The following is a 22,095-nucleotide window of genomic DNA, read 5'->3' as shown; positions in this document are numbered from 1 at the left end:
ACTATAAACGTATTCGTAGTTCTAAATGCACATTAAAGGAACTAACCGACTTCATTGGTGTTTTATCTCGATTACTGGTAATGTATGTAAAGAATGGAACAAAATTGGAAATCATTGAAATTGTTATGGAGATTGGTGTCAAGAGCAATCCGGATAGAGCAGTTTCTGCTTGATCTTGTAATAATTTGTGTAGTCAATTTGGAAAGGGAACAAATGCCAATGTATACCCTCGGTACGGTGTCTGTGGTTTTGTAGCGGCAGAAGCTTCCAAGCCGCGAGAGAGGCGCAACATCTCAGCTCCGAATTGATGCAGTGCTGTCATTGCTGACGGAGCTGGCTCGCTGTGCAACACCGCGCGCGTATGAGGACAACACAATACATATACAGACGGAACACGTTAGCATATATACATATAAACAGAAATTCATTATTACAAATTTTAGTTACAAGACAAACGATTGTGTTTATGAGAATAACCGTTTGTAATAAATTCGCTGAGTGAGTGATTTGTAGATAAAAAGAATAGAATAGAACAATAGAATGAGATGAAATATAGAGTCCATATTCAAATAAACTTATTATAATCAAATTTTTATTCTACCGTCATATAATATTAAAGATGTCAAACTTCATCAAATACGAACATTATTTATCATTGGGGTGCTGTATAGTGGTGGTATACATTTTTTAAAATATTGTACCTACTTTTACTTTGTACAACACAATCAAATAGTGAGTGAAAATTATCATGAATTTCTGTTATAAAAATATACAAAAAATTTGTTTATTTTATTTTAAGCTGCAAAAGCCCTGTTAATACAATAAGCAATTTATAATTACCAACTTTATTTCCATTATAACCCATTTAGTGGAATATGGAGATAATAATGATAATTTTATTTTTATAGGTGTACAGTGTATTCTTTCATAAAGTTGATAATTAGCCTATCAAGATGTGCAAGCAAAATAAAAAAATCCTGGCAACACTAAATTTAATTATTTGAATGACTGAAGTTTATTCAGAATATATTTAAATTTATGCTCCTTTGTACTGTAATAAAGCACCTATATAGTTATACCTAAGACTAAACATCACTTAATAGATTTTTTTTTTAATTTTATGAAATTTTATATGCATATTCAGTAGGTCTGAGAATTGGCTACTATCTATTTTTCATACCCCTAAGTAATAGGGTTTGTCCATCCCTAACATTATTTTTTTAATTTTTTGGGCATAATATTATATTGTTTATTATGTGTCATTAAAAAATACATACAACCCTACATTTTCACCCTTCTATCACCAACCCTTATTTTTTTTATAGCGTTATTAATTTATATGGCAAAGCAACGTTTGCCGGAACAGCTAGTATGTATATAGTTACAAGAAGTAGACTAAGAGGTCTGCGTGGGAACCTTAGTCTCACCTATTTCAGCCGCCAAGCAGCTTGCTTGGTAAATTGTGTTTCGGTTGTAGGGTGTACATTATTTGTTTAAATTACAGGATAAGAGCTGCCAATTACAATCACAGCTGCTAATACTTCTGACTGCCCTATATAGGATCAACAAGGATAACAGTCAAATATGTATATTATTCCTACTATATTTATAAAATATAAATGTCAATATAAGGATTTGGCATAGGTATACCTTGTGACATAGTTACATACATAAGTATAATCCTTAACAAATGTATATACGATATATGTATATATAATCCGTAATGCTTACGTTACAGTATTAGAGTTTTTCGTAAAATCTCTCGTCTCGTCTGATTTCATTTTATCTAGTTTTTTATTCGGCAAATTTGTTCAATACTAGAAAATGGATAGAAAATGTCTCTTGAAAGAAAGTCCTGCTAACGTAATGTAAATTGTAAGTACTTCAGCAGAAAATATTTCTCGAGAGGGCAAACTCTGTTTTAGTTGACATAGAATTGCTAACTCTTTGTATAGTGAAGCCTATAGATTTTAATTAATCCATTTTTAAAATGAAGGAGTTTCTAAATTCGCCTGTATTTAACTTGGATGTATACAGATAGCTTTGTGTTCTAGTGATTTACTTCCACGGTTAATATCCAGTAATCATGTATTCAAATCTGGCCCAGTCGAAAGAAAATGTTTGGATCAATTTATATACCTGACTTGCTCTAGCGAAGAAACATTGATAACAAAATCAAAATAAATTCAAGAGAAGATAGTAGGCTCGCCCTCTAGCTCAGATTCAAATATACAGAGCGAAATGCGGACATGTTACCTGTTGCCTTCATAATAACATCGATAATTTAATATGACTCTGAGTACCCTATCAGCGATGACAGTCGTGAAGATTTGTTGTGTGTTTTAGCTGTATACCACAGATCTTATGTTTATAAATTCTATACATTGTAAGATATTGTTTTTAGCAATAAGGTCGCATTTTGTCAAACATACAATTAATTTATTTACATCCTGTAGTAACTAGGTAGTCAGTATACAGGTGTAACAATTAAACTACATTAGTTTATTTAATAGTCTGCTACATGGCTTATTAGTAACGCGTGCACTCACCGCGGAGTCGTAACGCGGACTGAATTTACACTGAACTTAAATCTAAGTTATATGGAGACGTAAAATGGAAGGGTGCCGAGTGTTGACAGAAATATTACAAGTGTATGCACAATTATACCTGTAATTTTCCTGTTACATCTGACCCTTCATCTGAGTAAGCAGTTCAGAGGCTGAATATGACTGGGGTATTCATGCAGGTGATTTTATACAAAGTATACCTTGGTAAAACAAGAGGGAAAGAAATATTCCCTTGGGTCTATCGTGCTGTATAACTCTGAGTTTTCTAGAAAAGTTACTTACTACATTGTTAGTAGGAATATGATGCCAATGTAGTGAATATAAAATATGTGAGGGCGTTTCTGTATATTGTTTTATTAGTTCAACTTAGTGTATGTAGGTGTGGCGTGGGTAGTACTTGTGCCTTGTATTCACTTACGTTCAATACATTATGAAATACTATGCTTTTTTTTCATAAATCTAATATATTAAAAATGTCGCTATATTATAAATAATAATAATCTATTTATTGCCAATAATGGTACAGTGATACAAATATGCGAAATATTTAAATTCAAATTCAAACTCAGAAATCATTTATTCATGTAGAACATTTTAGCCGCTTATGAACGTCAAGTTTTTTACATTATCATTTTAATTTTTTTTGGTACCGTCCATTTCGGTATATAGATCCAATTGAGAAGAACTGGCAAGTAACTCAATTGAATTACTTTTTTTTAAAAGCCAGTTTATTTACAATGTATATTTATATAAGTCTAATATTAAACGAAAATCCCGTGCATGAACAGCTATTGCCATGCACGCTCGTCATTCAAGTAATCGTTTAGTGACTTTTTTAGGGCTTTGCTAAGTAAATATGATTTAACAGATGTTTTAAATTTATTTAAGGGTAATTCCAATATATCCTTTGGTATCTTATTGTAAATTTTTATACATTTTCCATAAAATACCTATTGACTTTTTCTAAACGATACTGTACTATAATGATTGGCAATAAGTAATTCAGCTATTGCTGGATTGATATGCGCCCAACGCTGGTTTTCAGTTTGTACCTACGTAAGCATATCTAACCATATGTGCTGGACATCCACACCATAATATAATCAAACAAAATTTTACAATACATAAATAAAGTATAATGTAAGTGTAGCAGTAATTTCGGTGCAAGGAAAGTGAGGAAAAAGAAAGAATTGACTAAATAAATAAAATGCAAAAACGAGTATGGACCTTTAGTCTATGGACGATAAGGACGTAACTAAATAAAAAAGTATAATATACGTACTAAACGAAGACACTTAAAATAAGATTATCTTAGGTCTCGTATTAAGTGTCGATAATCGTGGGCTACTTGGAACGGGTTTGAACAGATCTAATAGAAAGTGGCAAGAAGTTCCAAAGACGAATAGCCTGGACAGTGAGAAAACATGTGTACTTAAAATAATATATATTTCAGTATTGCCATCAGTTGTCTAATACCCACAAGATCAGATCTGTTTAGTTTTGGAATTAGATCGCGCTGTATATAACATAGAATATAATAACATATAAATGTTATAATATTGTGAACCATTATTATTTTAATTCTTTCAAATTATTTATACCGGGAGACATTTAATTCGCTCTAGCTAATGTTTACAATGGTAGCATCATAAGCACTAATTAAGAAATATCAAACAGATCAAAGCCAGCGGAATACCTTTATTCGGAAATTCTTATCCAAAGATTCTAACAAGTAGAAGAAAGGAAAATTGAAATTATTCTGCTCTTATAGTCTTTGAAGTACTTAGCCACAAAAGATTATGCGGATTTTGTTCGTGCCTACACACCGGGTCGAGCGAGCTCCGTTCGTAAATTACATTTCAGGAAATAATCCAATGGTTATTATTGCACTTATTAGGAAACTAGGCTAGGAAACTATCTGCTACCCTCGACTTTGTCTGCTTTTAAATAAAAGTCGCTTAAAAACTCAACTGAATTTCATTATTTTTTAAAGACAGTTTATTTACATTGTGTACTTATATAGGTGATTGTTTAATATTAAATGAATATCGCGTGCATGAACTAGGTACTATTACTATGGTCGTTCGTCATTCAATATAGGACTATTAAACTGCAATCAAGTAGTGTCTATATATACATTGACATTAATCAACAGTTTAAGCATGGAATTGATATAAAACTTGTAATAACGGCGGAATAGTAAATGTGGGCAATAAAGGTGTGTACACAATATCGTTTTATGATAATATTTACGAGCAGTATTCCTATGTAACAATGTAATAATTATAATTGGTTTAGTGTCACTGTATTGCTAGCCAATTACTGAAATATGTGCCATACCTACATAGAATGGAGTAGAGGATAATATAAAATATATTTATGATAATTTTACTAATATTATAAACGCCAAAGTTTGTTAGTATGGATGGATGTTTGTTCCTATTTCACGCAAAACTTTTGAACTACCTTATACATTAGTATAATAGATAGTTTATATATATACCTTTCACGCGGATGAAACTCGGGCACAGCTAGCTAATTACGAAGATCTAAGCGAACAGACAGCGTAAGCGTTTTGATTTTATACTACATATCTAAAGATATAACAGGTTTCCTATGTTTTCTCACGAGACTACAGCATGAGGTTTTTCAAGAAGGGTATATTAAGGTTTCTTTAGGGTCGGCAATGCGCACGTGATACCCCTGGTGTTTCAGGCGTCCATAGGCTATGGTAACCATTTACCATCAGATGGGGGGCCGTATGCTTGTTTGTCACCATACTAGTATAAAAAAATACGTATTATAGATAAATAGATACTATAATATACTATAATCAATATGACAATCTTTTATCGTCTCATAACTGGACACAAGTAAGTCCTCATAAAAGGAGGTTTCACATCATAAACTGCCCATTTCGAGAATCTTACAACCCTTATGAATTTATACCTATTATAATACAGAGTTTAACCGATAAAGCTAAATATTGTCAAAGGTCAAATAGTAGGTGGTATTCATAAAGAAAACTTAAAAAGGTTATTGCGAATTGACATTTTTTTGTTACGATTGTATTATGTTTAATTTGAATAGATTGTATGTATGACTTTATTTGAAGTGATGGATATTAATATCAGAATGTCGATTAAGTAAGGTATATATATACAATTCTTTTTGTATATAATGTAATAAGTTGTTAGGTGGTTTGAAAAGACAATTTGACGCGATAGGTGGGCGATGCGCGACATCGCAAATTAGGTGGTGTGCTAAACCATTTGTTTCCATTAGATCACAGTACCGTATATAAGCATTCATAACTTTGCACTAACATTGAAAGTACTTCTCGATTCGTCCAAATGTCCTATTGTATATTGTTTACTCGTATTACCCTTTACTTGTATATAAACCCATTTTGTGATATTATCCTATATTATATATAAATAAAATATTAAACTTAAAAAAATATTACAAATGCTATCTGTCTATATCATGACTGTGACCTATACACTTTTCCGGATATATAAAATTATTATTATAATAGAGGGAGTGAGTGTGGTCACACCTTTAGTTTTGATTCAAAGAAATTTATAACGTAACTACTCACGGTATATTGTAATTATATTCCATTACCACATACATACACACGGTATGAAATAATAATTACGCGACATGTTCTGTATTTTCACTAATAACTACCACAAGTTTATCACACATCACGTTAGTATGTATATCTAATGAATTATTAAGTTATTTTCTATTATTTTCGTGTTATATTTGTCATCGATTCAGAAATAAATCTGAAATTACTTTAGTTTACTAAACAGTAGACTCTTGTTTTCGGTCTTTAAACTCTATGCACGATATACCTTTTTATATATTATTTATGTTTTTTTATTGTCTATTGTTAGATATAGGAAATAATGTGTATTGTCACTCTTATCTGGTTTACTTTTGATACGTTTATTTACGTATACGTTTATGTACAATTATACTATTCCATCTTAAACAACCGCCTTTCCATACTTATATTTACGACCATTAAGGTAATATTTACGACCATTATTGGTGTAGTATAATGATGCAGAAGAAGGCTTACTGAAAATTATTGGTAGAGATGGAAACAGAGTTGGACACTATAAAAGAATTAGCTTAGTAAGAAGAATAGATGAACTTCTCAGCATTCTATGGATTCACCGTGCGGGTGCCGGGTCCATTTCCGGTTGTGACAACGAAGGAAACTGAACAGTTCCCTGGACTTGTGACCCGAGTGTGGGTTTAAGGGCCCCTTTGTTGATGAACGTCGACACTCACCTACACAGCTCAAGTTTCTTTCTGCTCAACCAAATTTTGTAAGATCCTGATAGTGCCTTCTGATACACGTCTTAGTATAGAGCTTATTGCAGTTCTACATGGACTAAGATCTTTTTGTATGATTGTAGAGAGATTTTGCTGATATACCTCTAGCTCCCGCAAATAAATTAACCACATAGCCAGTTTTTGTTAATTCTTTTATTACTTACTATTTCCTTTTATTGCATGATCTTCAGTTATATTTGTTTCCCAAATGTATCTATATATAATTATTTGATAAAAATCACATATATTAGTGTAATTTGGATATCTAACCTTAAGTGACATTTAAGTTCTCATATATTTAACGATATAGAAAGTTGAAAATTGGTTAAATACCTACATATCCACTTTCAACTTTATATATCGATAAATATATGGGATATAATTTTTGGACCAGTTTTTTACTTTAGTGTAAAGTTGAATTTTCAAGTTACGGCAATTCATATATTTTAAAAACACATTTATTTATTTAAAAATATATTTAAAGGACCTAAAACAATTTTTATATGTACTTGGGATTTTCAAGTTGACAATTTCGCTTTTTTACCATCGATATTTTGTTATTAAATGGAAGAATATAGAAATAAATAAAAGTTACGTACAAGTGATAGCACATGTAGATAACTTTTATTCAACTGTGTACCTATGTACACAAACACAGTTTGTATGTATACCACTACTATGTAATATTATTTTATCTGTGCCACTACTTTATACTTATAACCGTGAAAGTAATTATTCGCTCCCACTAAATCCCATATAAATGCAATACTGAGACATGTATTCATGCAGTTGTAAATTTAACAGGAACGACTATGTAAAATTTAATTACACGTTATGTCAACCGAAATAAGATTTATTACGCTGTTAATTTCACAATTTCAGAAAAGTTACAAATTAATTTAATACAAGTCACGTTATATTGTGTTGAACTTTTAAATTTTTTAGGCGAAGAAAATTTTAACGCAACACAATCGAATACTACGAAGTTTGTTTTTGTTAGAAGCATGTAATATTATCACATCTGTGGTTAAAAGCAATACAGAAATTTGAATAACTAGCTTTATCGTCTAGCGCTGCTTGTGTAAATTCGAAAAAGTTGCGTAAAAGATATCAAATATGTCAATCTAGGTATAACCTAGGTCTGTACAAAATTTTGTTATAATCTGTCTACTAAATTTTGGCGTAAAAGAGATTGATCCATCATGCATTTATGAATTTAGTAGGATTTAGATGAACGTTTGAATCTTTGAAACGACAAATTTTGACTCATCAACTCCATGCGGTTTCCATGTGACTGATGAATTTGTTATGGTGAGTTATCTGATCTGACCTCATTCTCGTTCGCCAACGTATACTATTAACATAGGCGGGTGCATCATTCCATTAAAAATTGACCTAATTGTAATAATGAAAAGTTTAAACCAATCATGGCACAGTCAGAATTAACAAAACTTTAAAAAAACACGTATATTAAGTAAGTAATAAGTTGGGTAGACAACCATGAAAGGTTATGCCTCTTGGTATGCCATTTATATTACTACTAAGTTCTTTTTAAATTGTGAAATAATAAATTGTTAACCTTATAAGATGTGCCTTGCAAGGAGCATGCCCTTCTGCTTTGCCTTATATATTACTGCACCCTTTACTATCATAAGCGAAGCAATACTTGACACTACAACGACAGCACTGAGCAAAGAGCTCAGATAACAGATAAATGATTGTACTATCATCCGTATGAGAAACGAGATAGCATGTTCGCTATTTCATTTCTTCTCTAATGCCACAGAACACAATCTATCTCGCGTGCATAAAGCAGTGTACTTAACAGATAATCCCTCCGATCGGTTCAATTCAAACGGTGATTGAAATTACGACGGCCTGAGTCAAGGTTCGAACCTCTAGCGGTGCCCTCAGACTTAAGTCGTACCTGTCAGGCGGGAGTTAGCCTTAAACCGCTCCATAAGTCCTTTCGCCAGTTTGGAGTTTGGAGGGGGCGAGTGCAGATGATGCACTCGCCCCCTATCTTCCGGTGAAGCTGTAAAGGCCAGCTGCGATAGACAGCATTAGAGTACTCCGAATAACAAGTCAAAAAAAAAAGTAACAGATGACTTTTTTATTGTACTGAAAAATATTTCTTTTTATAGTACTTCTACTTTATATACTATATTTGCTCTATTTTTTTCCGAACGATAAAAAAGTCAGTAGGTAGTATCGGCTGCTTATAAAATTATTTGCCTCCAGGTTTAGCTTTCAGATCAGCATATAAAGGCGGAAAGAATTACATCACGTACTTATACACCTACGTTTCTTTCTGGAGCTAAAGTAAGCAAAACGTATTTTAAAGCATTGACACAAGCATATAACATTGTAGAACTCCTACGTGCTGCTACGTTGGCGTACAATGTTCCACATGAGTGTGTACAGTAGGAGTGTGGCATTTCGTACGTGAGGTACTTGAGACCCAATTCTATTAACCGACCTTAAGCGCTATTCACACAAGTCGGGTACTGGCTTCGTCAGTGGACGTTAGTAACGGAGGAAAATGGCTTGCAACATTTTGCATCTAAGAATATTATAGACATTAATCCATTTAATTAATAATAATAATTGATAAGAAAGACAGATGCCTGTAAACGTTTAATATAAATATATAAAGAATACTTATATTTTAAATATGGATAAATATAAACTGCCAGTGATTGTCTTTGTAGATCTAACAAATAGAATGTTCTAAAAAGCGAATAATGGAATAAGAGACGGAAAATCGTAATAAATAATATGACTAATGATCTCGACTTAGAGTCTACTCTAAGTCTATCTGCCTGTAGTGGTGATCCGATTGCAATATAGTTTAGTCTTTATTACATAATGTTGATAGCTCTCCTGGCGGTAAGTGGTAATAATCAGCATAGACATGTTTTAAGAAAGACGTCATGTCTTTAAACCCTGAAATTTTACTGCCATATCTCAGTCAATACAAATTTCAATAATAATATGATAAATGCTATAGTTTATTTTTTTGTGCCATTACGCATTAACAATGACAAATAAAAAAGCAATATACATACTAAATCGTGGGTGTACACTGATAGCGTGAATTCCCTGATAATAATAAATGAGGGTCAAGTATGATTTGTCCCTGACGGCCCGGACGACACGGAACTTGATACCGGGACTTGTGTGAATGACGCTTTAAAGAGTTGGGTACCTTGAATCTTGTAGCCACAGATCTCTTGTGTCTATTGGCGGTAGCTCTGTTTCCGTAGAGGCGGCCGAGTGCTGTGGAGTACCACCTCTGGGGCCGAGGAATCTTCTCCAAGTACACCGGCGTTCTGCATAATCAAAAATTATAATTTTTAATTAATTATTTTAGTAATTAGAATAGTAAACAAGCTGAAAGCCGACGCGATCGTAACAGGCAACTCTCGCACTGTGGACACTGCATTATCATCTGATGTCCACTTATTCGTTACTATTCCGGTAGACTGAGATTTAAAGCCTCCGTATCCTGTAATTTCACAACTTATCTGATCCTTATACCAAAACACAGGTTACAAAGCAAGCTAGGAAGTATTTATCTATGTAAAAGACGTTTCACAAAGTCTACCGATATTTGTAAACGTAATTAATAGACAGCATTTACTCCGTCGCGGGCGCACTTATATAATACATGCAAGTAAAGCCACCTGTTTACAGCTAGCGGTACTTAATGAATTTATATTATTTTGTTTAATTTCGCTACCATTAGCATGTAGGTCACAAATATGTAGTGTAGAAACCTGACCATCGGAAGCATTACGATCTTGACTATTAGTAATCACATTCAGAGCTTTGTTGAGACTAACCCTTTTTGGTGACACGTGTTTTACCTCTGAACGTAGCATCATCAGGCATTGAATCGAGTTCAGATATAGATTGATCAGAAAGCCAATCGTGCCGCAATGTGAGTGTAGACAGTAACGGTCGAAATTTTATCATCTATAAAGGTCATAAAGCTTCCAGAAACGATGGTCAGGATTCCTCATTGAATATTTGTGGTCTTATGCTAATGGTAGCAAAATAAAATAAAAAAAAACATAAATTCTTTAGGTAATGAAATGGACTTCAGCAAAATAAAATCTAATTCGATAAAATATACAACTAGTATTGTTATAACTTTGAACACATATCTACGAATAAGAAATTGCTTAGTCAACCACAACTATAATTTCTATTCATTTGAAATTCCCTTAACATACGTCTGTACCTCTTTCATTAGGCCTTGAATGTGTTGTAATCTAAATTGTTTCTCTTACAGATACTGTCGCTTGGAAATAATACTCAAATTCTAATTCTCTGTCTTAATTGAAATATTATGTAATTACATCTATAATAATATTATTAAGCTGAAAGATTTGTTCGTTTGATTGGAAACGCTAATCTCTGAAAAAATTGTTGGAGCTTAATTACTAGATATGTCAATAAAATAATATTGTTTTCATACACCGCCAATAGATGGCGCTGTACAAAAATTATATCTCGCTATAGTTTGGATAGCGCTATAGTATAGAAAAATGAAATGTATTTTATGTTGTTATATTTATTGTACCAATATTGATACCGGTCGGTAAACTCTTTTATACACGAACGAATATAGTGTTTAGGTTTATAGTATATTTAGAACCTTTTGGACATCTATATAAAAGTAGGTTGTATATATAGCTCCTTATTTATGAATAGAAAAAATCGCGTTAATATAGTATAAACGCGAAAATATAGTATTCTATAGCCAATTTGTCGAAAACCCAATAGATTCGCGTCACGTTATAGCCAATAGGAGTAGAGTGTCAATGAAAAATTATGCAAATACGGTGAGAATTTATTTGACAGGGCCCTCCCGTATCTTTTATGAGGTACAGACGTAGTTCCATGGGTTAGTTAGTGATTTGTAAAAATGATAAAATCTAATACATAAATCCCTATGAATATTATAAATTAGAAAACGTGTTTGTCTGTTTGTTACCATTTTTTTATGACTAAACACTAAACTGATAGTAATTATATTTGACATCGCGAAGGCGAACATTGGCTATCCTTTATTTTAAAGAAAATAGTCGAAGTCGCGGGAATTGCTAGCATTATATATCCGAAAGTTTGTCTGTCGGTCTGTCTATTACCTTTTCATGTCTAAACGACTGATCATATCATAATGACATGTATCATGATGACAAACAAATCTTTATCTTAAACATACTGAGAAACTCACCTAGCTATAGCAGATAACACCTAGCTATATCATACTAATATTATAAATTCGATCCATCTGTCTGTCTATTTGATATCCTTTCAAATCTAAACCGCTGAATGAATCATTACATAATACAATTTTATATGACGATGTATTGTATCACGAGGTTGAACATAGATTATCATTCATTTACAAAAAAAACAGACAAACTCGCGGAATAATATCTAGCTGTACCATATTTTGGCAAAGGTATTAAAATCTTCATTTTAACATCATACCGCTCATTAAACGAGTGTGAAACGGTTCCATTAGGGCTGTTTAAATCTACCTATATAGCATTATATGAAATTATTATGTACCTAACACCATGTGCTTACACGTCATTAACTCTCGTAATATGATTTAAACGTAATAACGAAGACTGGCAGTGAAAAGACACGTACCTACGCGTTCTTAACTGCTATATTACACTTCCCATCTTATTGATAAGAAATTTAATATTATTTATAGGCACAATTGTTTTAAAGAGGACAGATTTATCTTTAAATGAACATACTCAACCAGACGGCTTCTGTGGTCAAGAGGTATAGCACACCACCTTATTTTCGATGGTCGCGGGTTCATTTCCTCGCTTCGGTACAAACATTTGTGTTTTTTTTACAAATATTCATGAGTATTTAATAATTGTTTGTATCGGTCTGGGTGTTTTCTATGTATATTTTGTATGTATTTACGAAAAAAATATACTTATGTACTGGAAGCAGTTATCTAGTACCCATGACACAAGCTTAAGCTTGTTTAAATTGGGTGTAGATGGCGCTGTGCGAATTGTCCTGAGATTATTATATTTCTTTTGTAATGGATACTACAATTCATACAGTACCAAGTGTGTGCCATCTAGTACCAAGTTACGCAAAGTTTGTGTAGTAGATAATTGTATACATACATATATAATATACATAGAAAATACCCAGATCAATACAAAAAATGATGCTCAATCACCGCCGCTCTCAGAGACGGCTATTGGTTAGTAAAACTACTGAAAATTTTGGAAAATAACCTACTCAGAGACAACAAATCTTTGATTAGTAACATATAACAGGTTAACGCTTATTTAAGTACCTAATGATACATTTTAACGTACGTTTTCAGGTTATTTTTAATTAAACATCGTTCTTTACTTTGTTGAGGATTTATTTTTGAAATATAAAAGCTAATTATATTTTATTATAGCTATAAATGTACGCCTGATAAGAAAAAATATATTGTACCTATAAATGAACCGGGTCATCCACACACGCATATACGAGAGTGTAAGTAGGGGGCTCCGGCGAGCCCCTCTGCCCCGGCATCAACTTCGGGGGCAACAACCCCCGGGGGCTGGAACAGCCCATAGGCAGGTTTACATTGATTAAAATTAGAGACTTCACTTAACTAGTCTACGAGGGACAATATGTACAGCTTAACCTAAGTCGTGTTATAATTGAGTTTTTTTTATAATAAACTAGCTACCCACCCTGGCTATCCACACCACACAGGTGTACATATATTATACATATAAACCTTCCTCTAAATCACTATATGTACTAAAAACACATCATAATCCGTTGCGTAGTTTTAAAGATTTAGCCATGCATATGGACGGACAGACAGCGACAGCGACTTATACTATATAATGATGATAAATAAACGAATGAACAAAGGAATCAATAAATAAATAGAATTATTCGTGTTAAGACACGGTTAATTATATTTGTATTATGTGTATTGAACACGTACTAACTCATATACTAAATAATATTTATAATAATAACACTTACTAATATTATAAACGCGAAAGTTTGTGAGTGTAGATGGATGGGTAGATGTTTATTACTTTCTCACGCAAAAACTACTAAATGGATTTTAATGAAACGCTAACATTATATTTCAATAACATCTCAATTTTTAATTAAAAGTATATTTTTGGTCTTCAGTCATACCAGTGACTAAAATTACTAAAGACTAAAAATCTTACATTATATGTACATACGAGTAAATTAAAATATTTGTCCTTTTTTATTTATTTTTCTTATTCATCATTGCCTTGCCTTTATCCCATTATTTGGGGTCGGCGCAGTATGTCATTCTCTTCCACTGCCCGCTATCGGTCGTCATATCTAAACATACTCTTCTTTTATTCATATCATCTTTCACACAATCTATCCATCTTTTCTTAGGGCGTCCCCTCCATTTACATCCATCCACATTCATATTATACACTTTCCACTTTATTCTTCTTATTATTATTATATATTTTCTGTTCTATTTTTGTATATTTAGGTTTTTAATTATTTACATTAACATTACTATGAGTATTTTTAAAATTGTTACTTTGCTTAAGGTTAGAAGGTATATAAATAATACTATTACTGTTTGTTATAAAAATAGCTTACTGTCGTAACTTCTATTAGCTTTACTTCATGGTAATAACGTTCCCGGTAAATCTTGTGATGGCCGTCAAAGTATTTATAGAAATACAATTGGTTTGGTATTAGCAAAAGAAAACTATTTACATTTAGGTATAGTTCATTTCATATTGCTCTATTATTAACACAGTCTATAAAAAACATTAACTGTGACCAAACCTTATTTCGATATATAAAATACATATATTTTTGTATCCGTTTAAGTTAGCCGGTCACTTACTCAATCACTTGTTGTTTTCTCGTAATAAAATGTATAATTAAGATTAGTTCAGCCGTGATTTACAATAGTAGTTATAATTTTCTGATATAAAACTAGCTACTACTACTTTTATCCCCTCCGATCTATCCCCCGAGACCCCTAGTGGTGCCCTCAGACTGAAGTCGTATCCGTCAAGCGGGAGTTGGCCATCAGCCGCTCCATAAGCTCTTCCGCACGTTTGGAGTGCCATCTGCACTCGCTCCGGTGTAGCTGCAAAGGCCAGTTGCGGCCAACAGCATTAGAGTAGTTCGAAAAAATCTACTTCTATTATAAATAGAAATAGAAATAATCTTTATTCAAATAAACTCATTACAAGCACTTTTGAATAGTCATATACATATTTTGATTCTACCACTCATTCGGAATACAGATTCATCACAAGAAGAATTAGCAAGAAACTTGTGAGTTGCTCTTTTTAGATTAGATAAAAGGTAGCCAATATCCGTTCCCTTAATAGAAAATATCTTCAAATTGAATGCCATTCAGATTTGTTCAGATATTTAGTCGTGAAACAGTAATAGATAGGCACACAGAGGCACAGATACACCTTCCAATTTATAATATTTATATAGGTTCATGTTCATACTATGTTAAAGAAAAATCACCAACTTAATTTTTTTTGTTTTTTATTTGTTTTGGCCGGTGGTGCTATAATATGATTCTATATGATGTTAAACAAAATTACCACTTTGCCCAAAAAATACCACCCCCACGGTTAAATTTGTATTAACCTTTTCTTACTAATCTTGTTAATAATTATGTTGTATAGTGATCTAAACTACTGGGCTTATAATTTTGAAATTTCAATTTATCGTCCATATAGTGTATTGACGTGCACTATATAAAGGATTTCCTGAAGACATGACGGGAACAGGAGATAACAACTACGAACAGCTGATTTTGCGGTAAATAGTAAACAATAACAAGATGCCAATATATACTAGCTGTGCCCCCGATTTTACCCGCGTGAAATTAATAGTCCATATGTTATTCTGATATATAAGCTATATTACTGTATAGTTTCATTAAAATCCGTTCTGTAGTTTTTGCGTGACAGAGTATCAAACATCCATCTATACTCACAAACTTTCGCGCTTATAATATTAATAAGATAATAAGACTAGAATGTAAATAATACAATAATAAACCTAGACAACCCACACAGCTCCATCTAGTTACTTAATATTTACTTTTTTTTGTAAGTTCATACACAATATACATAGAAAGTACCCCGAATAATACAAATAATCATAGTCAATATCCATACAAATACTTGTACCGTGCAAGGAATTAGACTCGCAATAAACAACAAACTATAAAAATCAATACTTATATCTCAGAAGAAATAAAGGCAATATACATATATTCATTATTAAATGTAGAATTTAAAATTAAAGAGGTACAGCCTAGTGGTTTACAACCCGACTTAGACACAAGATCATGAGTTCGTATCTGGCTGATCCTAAAAAACTTTATATATTAATGTATAATTTAGGGTGACACTCAAATATTAGAAACACTCATAAAATATCAAATTATTCTAAATGACTAGATTCGGCCGCTGCCATTTGGTTTACTCTGAGAAAAGTGGGCATGTTAAGTGTTGTCTTCACCACGACATAGTAGGTGAGACAATGTCAGAATCATCAACATAATAATCGTGATATTATTATTTTCATTTTCCTACTAATCATTATTTATATAGTAGCTGTTAGCTAGCGCATCTTTGATTTACTTTTATTTTCGTCTGGCGTAGCTGTAGGCCAAGCAACGCCTAAAATCATTACAACATAAAAAAAATCATTTGATAAAAGAAAACCTACTATATTTGCAGTTATATAACGTATATTATATAATTCAACCGTTTATTTCTAAAAGGTAACAAAACAGGATACAATTTTGTACTTATTGGTATGGATATGTAATATTATGTTATCTGTGGTATGGATAACGAACTGAAAAAAAAAATTAAAACCGCAAGCGTATTTATAACAGAGTAATATACTTGCGGAGCACGTAAGAGATTATTGAAAACGATGGCCGTTACGATCAATTTCAATTGGGAAAATATGGACGTGGTTTTGATAATAATCGCACGGGGACTTGTGGTTGCGTAAAAATAATTTAATCCGCTCATAAACCGATTTCAACTTAAGCCCACTCGCTCAAAGTGCTTTTTAATATCAAAGGCCGTTCTCGCAAAATAAGCACAGCGGTTTTTTATTACGTGCGTCGGATTTTCTCTAACATGCAAAATTTAACGAATTAGATAAAACCATGATAAATATGTTTATGATGTTCAAGTCTGGAAGCTGTAAGGTGATTTTAACCCGCGATTGTGGTAACGCACCATCCACAGAAAAAAATATGTAAAAATAAAGGATGACTATAAATTTTTACGACGCTTACTAGATACAGACTGTATCTAGAACCTTTAAGACATTTTTCTGCTCTTCAAGTTAATATATTTTTATAGACAACAGAATCAGGGTTCTTGCGAAAGAGCTTGAGACATCAGTAATAAAGTGTAACTTACAGAATGATAGCAATCATCACCTATACATGAACAGCACCAAAAACATTAAGTTATGTTCGTGGCGTATTCGTGTAATTGGCAGGGCTACCAGGGGAAATGATAAGATGAGGTCAGGTCAATTCAGATCCCATCATGGTAAATTCAGAATGAAATTAAGAGGATGGTTTCCAAAAGGATCAGTGTGGAGATCAATCTGACATGGTACATTGCTAACTATGGGACTATCAATTTACATTACTAACAATCCTCTTCCCGCTAGGGCTGCAATATGAAACCTATCAAAGCTACACATAGCTTAGGAAAACGAAAGGCTTGTGTTGAATCGGTTTGACTAAAAAAGGTGCAAACTTGTACAAAATTTACTTCATCAATCACTCAAAACATTGTCATAGGTATAATAAATAATCCTATACGATACGGCGTCATCTAGTCCCACGGTAAGCAGAGCTTATAATGGGTACTAGATAACTGATATAAATACTTAGATAACGTTTGATTGTAAATACATAGAAAACACACAGACCGATGCAAATAATAATATTCATGAATGTTTACATGTTTGCACCGTGCGAGGATTCGAACCCGCGACCATCGGAATAAAGTGTGCTAAACTGCTAGACCACCGAGGCCGTAAAATAATAAATTCTTCCAGATCACTACACCATAAATACCGATTTGAGGCGCACCGAGCCAGTTCGCTGCCCATCCAGCACCAAGTCCTTTCCTCTGCCGTGCCAGGAGTTGAACAGTCAATGCGTAGGTGAGGAGCATCACGACCAACGGGATGTAAAAGCAGATGATGGACCCGATGGCCTTGTAAAGTGGATCTGGTATCTGGCAGGAACCCTCGATAAGGACCGTATCAGCGTTCTGTGAAATAAAGATTTTCTTGTATTTTTTTTATTTGTGTTAGGAGGATGGGCAAAGAAACATTAAATAAACAGGTAAAATAATAACAAGAGCAAATAATTGAACAACATAAGATATCGGAGATTATTTCGTATTTATAGATTTTTTTGAAATAAATACACAATCATGCGGTATCTAGACTGAAGTTAATCAAAGATTATAATATACGTACTATATACATATATATTTAATTATACTTTAGAAAAATATTTCTACTTAATACTCTTAAGAATACTAAATAACAATATATTAATAGTATTGTGTAATAATTAATAATTTATATATATAATTCTTTAAATGTGATCGAAACTACAACTATCTGAAATTAAGACAGTACCAAAATTGCCGAGATGATGAATACTTTCCAAAAAGGCCTATGGTGCTTAGATAAAATAAACTTAATATAGCTTAATATAGCTCTTTCCAGCCCCCAAGATACAGGCCTGACCTAGTTTGGGGACTACAGATAATAGAAATATATAAAAACTGTATTGTAGTAAACATGTAAATGTAAATCTATATACAAATGTAAATGTTAATCTATGTAAATAAATAAATTTTACTTTATATATATTTTGTATTAGGTATAAAATATAAAACTGCTATTCACAATGGAAGTGTATTTTTTCGCGTAGAAAAAATAAACCGTCTCAGTATTAGCATAAAGTGGCTTGACATTAAGTGAAATTGGATCGCAGGTGCTTGTAGTCAGCAAGATCGGGCCATAACTCAGCGGCTGGGAAATGGCTGAGTTGAGACAGTGAGCCCTGTCACTTGCGAAGAAACTATTGATGGTACAATTCAATTTGAAGTACACTTACAGGTAATGTTGGAGGGATAGTTCTGCTCTAGTTTCAGTTTACTGCTCACTTATTTTGATATTACCCGTATTTTTATACTTTACGTCCATAACTATGTAACTGGAAACGCAGCTCCGGTAGTTTTTTTGGCACTTGATGGTAAGTGGTAACTGTCACCTTTGTGGTAGACTGTAAAAACTTTGTGTGTGTGTAGTCAAGTTGCCCTTAGTTAGAGAGCAGATTAGGCAGTGAAATATACCTACCATACCCATAGCTACGTATATACTATATATACAAAATAACGTATCATTACATAATATAAAATAAAGTCGCTGTCGCTGTCTGCCCCTATATATGCTTAAACTTTAGGATTTTGAAGCGGTTTTTTTTATAGATAGAGTGATTCAAGAGCAAGGTTTATATATATAATACATATATGTACACCCGGGCGAAGCCGGGGCGAGTAGCAAGTAGTTAATGATTAACTCTGAAACAGCATCGTGTATTGATAGATGGAAAAAGTGTATTTAACCTTTTTTATAGAGGATAGCGTAGGTTTTATATCATGATAAGTGTTAAAGGTTGATAACACTTATCACTTTCAGCACCAAAGGAACTGCAGATGACTTGCCGATATTTAAAGAGGAAGAAGCTATTTTCTTGAAGGTTTAAATATCGTAACATTACGGAAATAACACTGCAGGGAGGAGATTCCATTATGTGATTGTGAGTGTAAGAATTTTCTGGAAAATTGCACGCTCGACGATTGCCAATCATCTAGGTAATCAGATTGATGTTTTAATTTCTGGCAAACCGACCTCTCCATGTACGGTGAATTTAGCAGCTGGAATTAATCCGATATCGCAATGATCAACAGAGTCGCAGAGTTTTTTTTGCGACGATAAATATACTATAAATATCACTTTTACTTTATAACTTCCAGTAGACTATTTATTTCCAGTCTTTTACAGACTTAATAGAATACAGTTATTTATTATTAACATAATAAATGTACCAATTTAATGACTTGTAAAGGCCCGCAAAGGTTTAATTACAATGTAAATATTTGACTTCGACTTGCGAGTTTTCGTGAATTATATCGCCTTGTAAATTTATTGGCTATTATATTATTTAAACGGTGGAATGGAAATGGTAGAACAATTTGAAATTCAGTGAAGAAGAAGTCATAAAATTAAACAAACTGTCCCCTAGATTACGCAGCTGTATAATGAGAAGGCAATTCTGTGTGTTTGTCTATTACACACTTACATAAATCGATGAGGTTAATTTTATTAAACTTTTGTATGTATGTAGAACTTAGGGTACTTTTCAATATTTTTTCAATCCATTATATTAAGTGTTAATAAGATTTTTATGGAGAATATAGATGGGAAACTTTTTATAACATTTCGATAAAATGTATAAGCAGTGAATATTATCACATGATGGTTTCTTGAGGCTAACTGCTCGGGTAGAGACAGATGCGATGCTTCTCATATATAGATCCGTGCCCAGTGCATGTGAATCTGAACTTCTTGTACTTGATCCTCTTTAAAGCGGAGGATAGCAGCAATCTTTGTGCGTTTGCGCCGCTGTGTGCGATTTGATCCCTGCGATGCTACCAAGCAGTCTGCCATCCTGCCTTGAAGGCATCCAAGAGCAGGACTGCAGACCACTTGGTTGACAGACAAAATGCTCCCCGCCCAAGGGAAAGAGAACAGACAACCAAGCCTCAAATCACGAAGGTGGAACGAGCGTGGCGGGTGTATCCCCACCTTCTCAAGATAAAGCCTTCCTTTCTCTCCTCTTGAATATCCAACTTACCCGACATAAAATAAACGATGCCGCGGGGAATAGCTAGTATTTGTTTTAATCCATTTAAAAGTAAGCTCAAGTGTAACACAATAAAGTTTTAATTAATACCAACTATTTAGGTGTCGTGGGTTTGCGGCCGGACATCGGCAACAAAAGACCTTAGCTATAAGAGATTTATATAAACGGATCAGAAGCACGCTTTAAGTCTTGAATAGTCAATTATTAGCTTTTGTATTTGTAATTTAATCATTAATTGTATACCTTTGTACCTTTATACAAACTTCAGTAGTGTATGTCTATTTATTTGTATCGTTGTTGACTAGATTAACGAGATTAGGTATTGTATTTAGTTTGTATATTGTTTCAGTGATTAGATTATATTAATATTATTTATTGATACAATATAGTTTCTAGGTTTTTTAATTAATATATGCAGAAGATTTAAAACAATATCATTGAATAGATTAACATTTAAACTTCTAGATTTTAATGATATGAACAACATTAATATATCTACTTATTCTGTTATTTATAAATCCTCAAATATGAGTGGTATAAACTTCATTTATTATTTAATTTAATTATATTGATGACATTTAAAAGAAATAAAATATTTTAATAAATAATCATTAATGTAATCACATTACATAATACTATTATTAATAACATCCTAAGATGTTATTAATAATTATTTCTGATGCAGAATATCATTTTATCACCAAGATTGAAAAAAATTTCAACGTAATGTTACTTTTCATTTTTCAATCAACTACATGAGTAAAAATAAAAATATATATATACTCTACTTTACTCACTATGAAATATTTGTGCGAAAATTTAGTTTATAAAGATATATATAATAAGTAAACAATAATTGTATAGATCTTACTTTAGTTATAATTACCTAAATAGCTTAACTTAAAAGTATTGTCCTAGGTGTGCATTATCAAATAACGCTCGTAGTAACACATTGTACGACGCACGAAGGTAAACTTGCTATAAAGTCTGCCTCAATGAAATCTTAAATCACTCACAAGGTAAAAAAAAGACGCAATGTAAGCTGCCCTGTTTCAGATGAAACATTATCAGTATTCAGGTTCATAAAATTTATGTGGAAAGTATATAAAAATTAAAAAGTTTTAATGTTGCTCTGTAATGAGG

The 22,095-nt window shown here is 32.6% G+C and overlaps 1 protein-coding gene across 1 annotated transcript in view; it reads right to left on the bottom strand.

Moving 5' to 3' along the window:
* Window positions 1–22,095, bottom strand: part of LOC131844446 (D(4) dopamine receptor) — a 50,182-nt gene that overhangs the window by 1,099 nt on the left and 26,988 nt on the right. The window contains exons 4-6 of the mRNA XM_059193339.1: window positions 18,082–18,280; window positions 10,129–10,252; window positions 228–341 (exon numbers count right to left, since the gene is read on the bottom strand). Of these exons, the coding sequence (XP_059049322.1) occupies window positions 228–341; window positions 10,129–10,252; window positions 18,082–18,280 (437 nt within the window). The remainder of the gene's footprint in view (window positions 1–227; window positions 342–10,128; window positions 10,253–18,081; window positions 18,281–22,095) is intronic.

Source organism: Achroia grisella, unplaced genomic scaffold (genome assembly GCF_030625045.1).
Source record: "Achroia grisella isolate CSIRO2021 unplaced genomic scaffold, CSIRO_AGI_Agris_v1 utg402, whole genome shotgun sequence".
Taxonomy (NCBI): Eukaryota; Metazoa; Arthropoda; class Insecta; order Lepidoptera; family Pyralidae; genus Achroia; species Achroia grisella.
Note: the sequence above shows the minus strand (reverse complement) of the source record. Positions and strands in the feature narration are given on the sequence as shown.